At 48.2% G+C, this 11,012-nt stretch overlaps 1 protein-coding gene across 1 annotated transcript; it reads right to left on the bottom strand.

The window, feature by feature from the left end:
- Window positions 1–1,951: 1,951 nt before the first annotated feature.
- LOC118026914 (keratin-associated protein 10-12-like) lies at window positions 1,952–3,660 on the bottom strand. Its single transcript, XM_035029970.1, has one exon. The coding sequence runs from the start codon at window positions 2,756–2,758 to the stop codon at window positions 1,952–1,954; it is 807 nt and encodes a 268-aa protein (XP_034885861.1). The 5' UTR covers window positions 2,759–3,660.
- Between the last annotated feature and the right edge of the window lie 7,352 nt (window positions 3,661–11,012).

Here is an 11,012-nt window from a genome sequence, read left to right on the forward strand (position 1 = left end):
GTAGACACCCTGTCTGTGAGCAGCTGGCTGACTGCGTAGACACCCGACTGTGAGCAGTCTGGTTGACTGCGTAGACGCCCCAGCCTGGAGCAGTCCAGCTGACTGTGTAGACACCCGACTGTGAGCAGCCTGGCTGACTGTGTAGACACCCTGTCTGTAAGCAGTCTGACTGACCATGTAGATGCCCCATCTGTGAGCAGTCCAGCCGATGGTGTAGATGCCCCAGCTGTGAGCAGCCTGGCTGACCATGTAGACACCCGACTGTGAGCAGTGTGCCTGATCGTATAGACACCCCATCTCTGAGCACTCCCGCTGACCATGTAGATGGCCCATCTGTGAGAAATCTGGCTGACTGTGTAGATGCCCCGTCTGTGAGCAGTCTAGCTGACCGTTAGCCACGCTGACCAGAAGCAGCCTGGCCACAGGATGACCGGCCGTGTCTTCCGCAGCTGTGAACGACTTTCCCGCAGGAGCCGTGAGAAGGTCCTGGATGTTCTCGTGCCACGGGGCCAGAGCAGGGGTGCATCCTGCAGTCCTTCCCATGCACTATTTGCCAAACTGTGGTTTGCTGGTTTCCACGGGAGTCAACATCCCTGTACTTCACTCTTTTGGGTTACGGATGAGGTGGAACCTTCCTCCAGGTCTTTAACTCTGTGCCGTGAAGAATCCACTGAGGTCTCAGTATCTATGCAGATGGCCATGTTTTTTTTTAAATTTTGAAATAACAAGTAATGGGCACAGATTTTGGATAAATTCAGGCCAACTGAGGGATTTAAGAGTCAAGGCGGGTTTACTACCCAGCCTCTTTCTCTTTAAAGACCCCCTTAGGGTTTTTGCTCGGTCTCCTCTTCCCTGAGTAGAGCTAACTCGGGGTAGGGGTGAAGCCAGCCTCTGTGAGGAGATACCTTCTATTCCTCCCTCCACCTGCCGGACCTCTGCTATTCTGCTCCTGTGGGCCTCTTCCGTCTGTTCCTGGCACAAGGGATCAGTAGGGAGCCTGATGCTGACCTGGCTGGTCTGACTGGTGGCCACTTGACCCTCTAGTGCTAGAGGTCCACTGAGACTGCAGGCTCATCCTCTTCCACGGTCCTGAGGATTTGTCAACAAGGCATCTTTTTGCTCCCTGTCTCCTCAATCAGGCCTTGAGATCTTGAGTAGAATGAATGATGTCTGAACCGACCCCTGCACCCCTCTTGGGGCCTACAGGGATTTGCTGGTGCTTCAGAGCATCAGCCCTTGTGCCCAGCCCAGCATGCAGGCATTCCTCTGTGTGGACACCTCTCTCCAAGGGAGTCAGCACGGTGCTAGGTACTGGACCCTCCAGTTCCCACCAGTTAGGGTTGTGCTGCTCCCCAGCTCACCTTTAACCTGCACGGGCAGGGGCCCAGGTGTGGGCTGGAGCTCTAAGCTTTGTGCAACCACTCTCACTCCCCGGGCCCAGGCTTGGAGGGCTCTTCACTGTGGGGAGGGTGGGGCTGCGGGGCTGGAAAGGGACGTGGAGTGTGAGGATCCACATTCAGACATCTCTCAGGTGCTTTGAACTTGGAATTTGAGAATATGTCTTTATTGTTTGCTTCCACCAGGCAGAGCTCCAGTCTGGAGTGGTCTCTGGGCTCCGAGGAGGAGAAAACAAACCCCGGTCTCTAGGTCATGACACAAACATTTTATTGATTATAGCAATTGGCCTTTGTCACGCGGAACACAAGCAACCGATCCTACAGAAGAGGGTTCCCGGGGTGCCGCAGTCCACCTCTGTTGAGGGACTTGTGGGCCATCTCTTGGCAGAAAGGGGTGGCAGCATGTTCGAATCCCCAGTAGGCAGCAGCTGTGTGTCCACCGAGGGGCCGAGGGGTGGTCCTGGTGCCCACAGAGGGGTGTCAGGGCTCCTGAGAGAGGACATTTGTGCCCAGGAACAAAGGTGGCAGCACCAGACGCAGAGGTTCAAGCTGGTTCAGCAGCAGGACTTCTGGGCCGAGGTGGGCACACAGCAGGCCTGGCGGGGGCCCACGGGCCGGCAGAGCAGGGACACGCAGGAGGAGGGTCTGCAGCAGGACGAGGAGCAGGGGCTGGGCCGGCAGCAGGAGGGGGCTGAGCAGGGGGAGGCCTCGCAGCAGACAGGGGTGCAGCAGACGGGCTTGCAGCAGACAGGGGTGCAGCAGAGAGGCTTGTAGCAGGCAGGGGTGCAGCAGACGGGCTTGCAGCAGGCAGGGGTGCAGCAGACGGGCTTGCAGCAGACAGGGGTGTGGCAGATGGACGCGCCGCAGGCTTCCTGGCAGGGGGAGGAGCTGCAGCAGGAGGGCTGGCAGCTAGGCTGTTGGCAGCATGAGGAGGCCGAGCAGGGGGAAGCCTGGCAGCAGACAGGGGTGCAGCAGATGGGCTTGCAGCCGATGGGCTTGCAGCCGATGGGCTTGCAGCAGAGAGGGGTGCAGGAGACGGGCTTGCAGCAGACGGACGCGCCGCAGGCCTCCTGGCAGGGGGAGGAGCTGCAGCAGGAGGGCCGGCAGGAGCTGGTGCAGGCTGATTGGCAGGGGCTGGACCCGCAGCTCACGGGGGTGCAGATGAGGGTCAGGCAGGAGGCCGGGGTGCAGCCGCTGGACTGGCAACAGCTGGGGGTGCAGCAGGGGGGCTCGCAGCAGCTCTCTTGGCAATTGTCCACCTGCCAGGAGGAGTCGGGGCAGGAGTCCCAGGAGCCGGGCAGGCAGACGCGGCTGCCGTAGCTCAGATCGTTGGAGCAGACGGACAGGGTGGACGCGGCCATGGTTGGGGCGGTTGGGCTGGAGGAGGGTGTGCGTGTGAGTGTGAGAGTGTGTGTGTGAGTGTGAGTGTATGAGGTGCTGGAGCTGGTGGCTTTTATACCGCCCCGGATGTTTGTGTTGTCCCAGGCGAAGGCTCACCACGCCTCTGTTGTTTTGGGGTTTTGGGCTGTGAGGACCATCATTAGGGCCTGTTCTGTTGTCATGACATGATCTTGCTCAGCTTATAAAGCTTGGACTGTTCCGGGCAGGGCTGGTTGTCCCTGGTGTGAGCCTGGTTCCTCCGGGACACCTGTAGGGAAGGGGTAGGCTCCCTGTGGCTGCCTCTGTGGCCTCCACCTGGCAGGTCATGTGCTGGGGCTCTGGGTGATGGCCCTGGACTTATGGGACAGCTCCATGTTGACCCAGCCTGGGTGTGCAGGACCTCACTTGGAGCAGCTGGCCTGGCCTGTGATTGGGAGAAAAGAGGACAGAGGTGCACATTTTAGGGCACAGGCAATGTGGGGCTGATCCTTCCTGGGCGGGCTTGTGAACCTCTGTGGTCCCAGTGTCAGCCAAAGCCAGTGACAAAGAGAAGGATTTCCATGGACAGGACTGGATGTCCTTTCTCCAAGAAGGAGCCAGAATGTCCCAGTGAGGTCTGCACTCTGTAGGTCACATGTAAGGAATCACACAATACATGGCCTCTTGTGTCTGACTCCGTTCACTGAGCATGAAGTTGTAGCGCCTGCCTGTGCGTCACTCCTGTTCCTGGCTGAGTAATGTTCCAGCCAATGGGTTCACCACATTTTATTTCTCTGTTCCTCAGTCAGTGGACATTTGGGTCGTTTCCACCTTTTGGCTGTTGTGAATAGTCCCGCTATGAACATTTTTGTACAAGTTTTTTTTGAACGCCTCTTTTCAGTTCTTCCAGGTGTATTCCTAACAGTGGCATTGCTGGGTCAGGTGGTAACTCTATGTGTCACTTTTGAGGAGCTCCAGACTGCTCTCCAGCCACCGCACCACATTACACTTCCAACGGCAGGGTACGATGTTCCAGTTTCTCCACATGCCCCCCACCACTGCTTCTGTTCTCTTCTTTTTTAAAAAAAATTGTAGCCACCCTAGTGGGTATGAAGTGGCATTTCATTGTGGTTTTGATTTACATTTCCCTGATGACTAATGATACTGGGCTTCCTTTCAAGTGTTTGTTGGCCATTTGAATATTTTCTTTGGAGAAATGTCTATCAAAGTGCTTTGCCCATTTTTAATTGTGTTATCTGTAGTTTTGTTATTGAGTTATAGGAGTTCTTTATGTATTCTGGATACTAAACCTTTATCAGAATTATGCTTTGCAAATATTTTCTCTCACTCTGTGGGTTGCCTTTCAGTCTCTTGATAACATCCTTCAATGCACAAAACTTTAACTTTTGATGAAGTCCAACTTACCTGTTTTCTTTTGTTTGGTGTCATAACCAAGAAAATTGTTGCCAAATCTAAGGTCATGCAGATTTACCCGTATGTTTCCTTTCAAGAGTTTTATAGTGTTAGCACTTACATTTAGGTGTTTGATTGGTGTTTGAGTTAATTTTTGTATATGGTATGAGGTAGGGTTCAACTTTATTCTTTTGCACATGGATGTCCAGCTGTCCCAGCACCATATGTTGAAGAGACTATACTTTCCCCACAAAATGATCTTGGTACCCTTGTTGAAAATCAATTGGCCAGATATGTATGGGTTTATTTCTACACTTTCAATTTTATTTATTTATTTGAGAGAGAGAGTGAGAGTGAGAGCACAAGAGGGGGTAGGGTCAGAGGGAGAAGCAGACTCCCTGCTGAGCAGGGAGCCCGATGTGGGACTCGATCCCAGGACTCCAGGCTCATGACTTGAGCTGAAGGCAGTCGCTTAACCAACTGAGCCACCCAGGCACCCTACACTTTCAATTTTATTCCATTGACCTATATGTCTGTCATTATGCCAGGACCACTGTTTTGATCACTGTAGTTTTGTAGTAAGTTCTATGTCTCCCTTCTAATTTGGATGTTTTTTATTTGTTTTTCTTGCCAAATTGCTCTGACTAGCACTTCTAGTGTTGAATAGAAGTGGTGAAAGTGAGCATCCTTGCTTGTTCCTAGCTTAGGGGAAGGCTTTCAGTCTTTCACCATGTGGGCTGATGTTCCCTGTGGGTTTTCATCTACCTCCTATTATGTTAAGGAATTTCTCTTCTCATAGTTTGTTGAGGGTTTTATTATGAGAGGGTGTTGGCTTTTGTCAGATGCTTATTATGCATCAGTTGAGATGAAACTGTCCCCCCCCCTTCATTCTATTAATGTGGTGCATTACTCTGATTGGTTTTCATATGTTGAATTACTCTTGTATTCTTGGGATAAACCCACTTGGTTATGGTGTATAATTCTCTTAACATGCTGCTGGATTTTGTTTGATTGTATTTTGTGGAAGGTTTAAAAATATTAATCTATAAAAAATTTTGGTCTGTAGTTTTTTGTTGTTGTTGTCTTTGTCTGACTTTGATATAAGGATAATGCAGACCTCATAGAATGATTTAGAAAGTGTTCTCTCATCTTGTTTTTTGGAAGAATTTGAGAAAGTTTAGTGTTAAGTGTTCTATAAATGTTTAGCAGAACTCAGCATGAAACCATCTGGTCCTGGGCTTTACTTTTGGGGGAGGTTTTGGATTACACTGTGATCTCATTACTTGTTTTATGTCTATTCAGTTTGCCTATTTCTTCTTGAGTCAGTTGGCTCACTTGAGATTAAAAGATACAAATAGATTGAAAGTGAAGGAATGGAAAAAGATATTTCATGCAAATAATAACCAAAAGAGAGCTGGATGGCTATAAGAAAATCAGACAAAATGGACTTAGAGTAGGAGACAAAAAAGGACATTAAATATTGATAAAAGGGTCAACATATCAAGAAGATATGACAATTATAAACATATACGCACCTAATAACAGACTCCCAAAATACTTGAAGTAAAAATTACAGAATTCAAGAAATAGTTTCTATTCTACAATAATAATTGGAGACTTCAATAAGTAATTTCCTCTAATAAAAAATGACATAATAGAACAACTAGATCAAAGACCAGTAATGAAACAGAAGCCTTGCAAAACACTATAAACCAACTAAACCCAACATGTATACAAAGTACTCAACTCAACAACAGCAGAATGCATGTTCTTCTCAAGTGCCCATGGAATATTTTCCAGATTAGACCATATGTTAGGCCATAAAACAAATCTCAGTAAATTTTAAAATATTGAAATTATACAAAGTTCTCTGACCACAGTGGAAAGAAAACCAGTAACAGAAGGAAAATGGGAAAATTCACAAATAAATGGAAATTCAACAACACACACTGACACAACCAATGGGTCGAAAAAGAAATCACAAGAAAAGTTAGAAAATACTTTGGGATGAAAGCAGATGCCAACACAATGAACTAGTACTTATGGGATGCAGCAAAAACAGTGCTCAGAGGCAGATTAATAGCTGTCAACACTTAATTTAAAAAGAAGAAATATTTAAACCCATAACCTAGCTTTACATCTTAAGGAACTAGAAAAAGAAGAGCAGACAAAACCCAAAGCTGGCAGAGGAAGGAAACAAAGCACAGATTAATTAAATAGAGACTAGAACTATTACAGAGAGAATCAATGAAACCAAAAGTTGGTTCTTTGAAAAGAGCAACAGAGTGGATGACCTTTAGCTAGACTGACTAAGACAAAAAGAGAGAAGACTCAAATTAAATAAAAATGGGGACATCACTACTGACCTTGTATAAGTGAAAAAGGTTATGTGAGAGTACTAACTGGACACCACAGTTAGATGTAATGCACAAATCCTTATAAACACACAAACTACCCAAACTAACACCCTTACTGGAGTTCTTTATCTCTAGCTATGGCTCCAAATTACTGATTAGTGCCCTTTTATTTCAGCCCAAATTATCATTTCTTATACGGCAGGTCTATCCACTAGCAATGAACTCTTTTTTTTTTTTTAAGATTTATTTATTTATTTATTTATTTATTTATTTATTTATTTGACACACAGAGAGAGAAAGTGAGAGCAGGAACACAAGCAAGGGGAATGGAGAGGGAGAAGCAGGCTTCCCGCTGAGCAGGGAGCCCGATGCAGGGCTCGATCCCAGGACCCCGGGATCACGACCCTAGCCAAAGGCAGATGCTTAACGACTGAGCCACCCAGGCGCCCCAGCAATGAACTCTTTTAACTTTCATTTACCTTGAAGTGTCTTAATCTTCCCTTCCTACATTTGTTGGGCATGGACTTCTTAGTTGGCAGTCTTTCCCAGCACTTTAAACACTCCATCCCGGGGTCCCTGGGTGGCTCAGTCGTTAAACGTCTGCCTTCGGCTCAGGTCATGATCCCAGGGTCTTGGGATTGAACCCCGCATCGGGCTCCCTGCTCCACAGGAAGCCTGCTTCTCCCTCTCCCACTCCCCCTGCTTGTGTTCCTGCTCTCACTCTCTCTCTCTGTCAAATAAATAAATAAAATCTTTAAAAAAATAAAAAAAATAAACACTCCATCCCACTGCCTCCTGCCCTCACATTTCTGATGAGGAATTGGCGTTAATCTTCCCTCTTGCTGCTTTTAAGATTCTCTCTTTGTCTTTGGATAGTTTGGTTATCATGTAGCTTAATGTGGATGTCTCTGGATTATTCTACTTGGAGTTCATTGAACTTCTTGGCTGTATAGAATCATATTTTTTTTTTGAAGTTTTTGGCCATTATTTCTTCAAATATTTTTTCTGCCCCTTTCTCTCTCCCCTCTTTTGGAGATTCCTGTCAAGTGCATTTTGGTCTCTTGATGGTGTCCCACAGGTCTTGTTATCTCTGTTCATTTATCCTTATTCCTTTTTCCCATCTGCTCCTCAGACTGGAGTATTTCAACTGTCCTGTCTTCATATTTACTAATTCTTTCTTCTGCCTGCTCACATGTGCTATTGAGCTCTTCTAGTGAGGTTATCATTTCAGTTATTGCAATTGGTTCAATAACCCTAGAATTCTTATTTGGTTCCTTTTTTATACTTCTGTCTCTTTATTGATATTCTCAATTTGGTGAATATTATGCTCTTGGTTTCTATTAGTTCTTTGTCCATGGTTTTCTTTGACTCTTAGAGGATATTAAGAGAGTTTATTTAAAGGTTTTGTCTAGAAAGTTTAATCCCTGGGCTTCCTCAGGGGCATTTCCTGCTAATTGCTTTTTTCTGTGTGAATGAGCCATCCTTTCTTCCTTCTTTGCATACTTCATAGTTTTTGTTGAAAATTGGACATTTTGAATATTATAATGTGATAATTCCGAATATCAGATTCTCTCCCTCCTTATAGTTTGTTGTTGCTGATTGTTGTGACCTATCATTGTGTTTCTGTTTAGTGTCCTTTTATTTCAGCCTGAATTATTATTTATTGTAGGGCAGGTCTAACCACTAGCAATGACCTCTTTTAACTTTCATTTACCTAAATTATTTTGTAATGACTGCACTCTTTGTCAGGTGTGGTCACTGTTCTATTAGCTAGTGGTCAGATAGTGATTTGACAGAGTTCCTTAAACACCTGGAGCCAAACAATATTTTTTCCCCAGTCTTTGTGGCTGGGCTCTGCTTGCGTGTTGGGACCATGCCCACAACCTTGGGCCAGGCAGTTCACAGCTCTGTCTTTGCTTTCACTTCCTGCCGGTCAGAGCTGGACATGTAGCCAGTGGTGAGTGCTCAGGGCCTTCTCAGTTCCTTTCTGAGCATGAGCCCCTTGTGGGCATGTGTGGGGTCTTCTGGACTGCCAGCCACCTGTGGAAGCCCTAAAGCCTTATTCCTCCAAGCATTTCATTCCCCAGCTTTCTGTCGTCAGCATTTTGGTGTGTCTTCTGTTTGCCATACCCTTTTCCCAGGCAACAATGGGCTCATTTGACAAACACTCTCTGTGTAGCTGCTCTCTGCCTTGAAAGAGTTACAAGTTAGGAGAAATAAAGCCAAGCCCTTGGTGTGGGCCCCTCCAGGGCCACTGCAGATACAACCACACCTCTCAGAGAATGGGGCCCACTCTCTCCCTCCAGAACCAGGGCCCTCACTGGGACCCAGTCCACCAAGGTGCAGTGGCTTTTGTGTTAATGAAGATTTCCCTTGGTCGTTGTAAACCTTTGGCCATTTTCCACAGTTCAGATGAAATTGATTCCGGCAGCTTTGCCAGTGTCTTCAGTGTTTCTGTGGGGGTGAGGAGGTGGGCCCTTAGAGTTCCCCATTCCTGATGTTCTCCAACATCACTCTTAGTAGGCACAATTTCGAAAAGTCCTTTTGAGGGCATTTGTTGATATCGCTCAGAATTTAAAATCAGCAAACACTCTGACCTACAAGTCCCACTTCTAGGAATTTAGGCACAGTGAAAACTTACAGTAGTACACACAGGAAAGCAGGGAGGATGCTCATGATGGTGTTGTTTGTAACAATCAAAACTAGAGAGACTTTAGTGCCTATTCCCCTGTTTTTGCATAAATCAATAATGGTGTATCCACCCTTTGGGATGCTATGTGTCTAGGTAAAAGAGGCAATGATAAGGTATTATTCCTTATCAAGTTGGCAAAGATAGAAAAATATAAGCCCCCATGCTGTGAATCTATGCTGTTATTAAGAGGACCCAGACCCTGATGATAAGTGATGTGTGTCTGTTGGCCATTTGTATGTCTTCTTTGGAGAAATGTCTGTTCATGTCTTCTGCCTATTTCTTGACTGGATTATTACACAACTGATGAGTCATTGGACACTACACCTGAAACTAATAATGAGCTAATTGAATTTAAATAATAAAAAAAGAGGACCCAGACCATCTTGTGGGCAATGTGATTTCTACACCTCCACCATATGATCCATTGCTCTGCAGTTCCAGGTGTTCATTCTCAGATTTGCTCATGTGTGTGGGAAGCTGCATCTGGCTACATCTGGACATGTGTGTTCACATTTCCTCCCACCTTCTGGTCTGGACATGTTCTCACACTGTTCTGGCCCTTCTCCACTATTGCTGTCCCCAGTCTTCCTTTCCCAGCTGCTCTCTGCCAACCCAGCCTAGCAGACAGGAGCTCCAGAGGCTGTGTCCTGTTCTTCACCCTCTGCATCCCAGCAGATAGCCCAGTGCTGGAACACAGGGCATTCTGGTGTCTGTGAATGTAGGCATGAGTCTAGGATGCCCACCTGTCCCAAGAAGACCGTCCGGGCACTGGACAAGCCAACTGCCAGGCTCCCTTGTCCCCAGCAAGACTGTGGCCTGTGCTGACCTCTGGGACAGCCCACACCTGTGCATGGGGAGGAGCTGCTTCTACTCATTGTGGGTTGGAGTCTTTGTTCTCAGCCCATAGGATTTTCCTGGAGCAAAGCTTCAGACCTGTGATGGTGGCCAGACAGCAGAGTGATGACCTGAGGTAGACATGGCTGGCAGGTGGAGCTCCCCGTTCCCCAAAGGTGGCAGTATAAGCCCCAGAGAGGAGTGGCAGAGACCCTTGGGTGCTGGCTAGTGGTCACATTTCTCCCCTGAGCCCCCTGTTCCTAGACCAGCTGTGGGTCCCCTTTGTCAGCAAAACCACGGTGCGAGACACTTAATAACCCCACGGATTTGGTGGGGTTATTCTGTGGACAGGGAGTTGCGGAGGGACAGAGCCTCTGACTGACCCTGGGGCGGTGTGGGGCTGAGGGAGTTGCCGGTTGCATGTCAGACCCAGCAGGGTCCATGATCTCCACCTTTCAGTGCATCCTGGGGGTGCTTTGGGGCCATTTTCTGTGGGGGATGCAGATGTGGCTGGGTCATCCCTGGAAGGAGTTTCATGATGACCGATTCACTGGCTGTGAAAGGGAAGGGCTGGGCTTGGTGGCCTCTTCCTGAGTTCAGGGTGGGCTTGGGGAGGTCCTGGCTCAGCAGCAAGCAGGGGTACTTTCAGTGATGGTCTAAGTGAGCCGGGCAGGACCCCGAGGGGAAGCTCATGGGCATGTAGCCTACTGGGCTGCAGGGAGAGGGCTGGGAGCAGAAGAGCTGGCACAACAGAGCCATGCGGGGGTCCGGGCAGGGGTCTGGTCCCTCCCAGAGCCCGGGAGAGGGCAGCAGGTGGGCCAGGGACAGGCTGGCTGTCAGCCTGTCGAGCAGCCCGTGTGGCAGGTGGTGGCCTGGGGCTGGGTGGGGTCAGGGTGGAGGTCGGGGCTGGTCAGAAGCCCTTTTCCTGGGCAGCTTTAATGGTGTCCTGGCAACAAGCCA

This window comes from Mirounga leonina, unplaced genomic scaffold (assembly GCF_011800145.1).
Source record: "Mirounga leonina isolate KUSES-001 unplaced genomic scaffold, KU_Mleo_1.0 Mir_353, whole genome shotgun sequence".
NCBI classification, from domain to species: domain Eukaryota; kingdom Metazoa; phylum Chordata; class Mammalia; order Carnivora; family Phocidae; genus Mirounga; species Mirounga leonina.

What these genes read in the sequence shown, in the direction of transcription:
- LOC118026914 (XM_035029970.1), bottom strand. Translation starts at nt 2,758, where the DNA reads ATGGCCGCGTCCACCCTGTCCGTCTGCTCCAACGATCTGAGCTACGGC.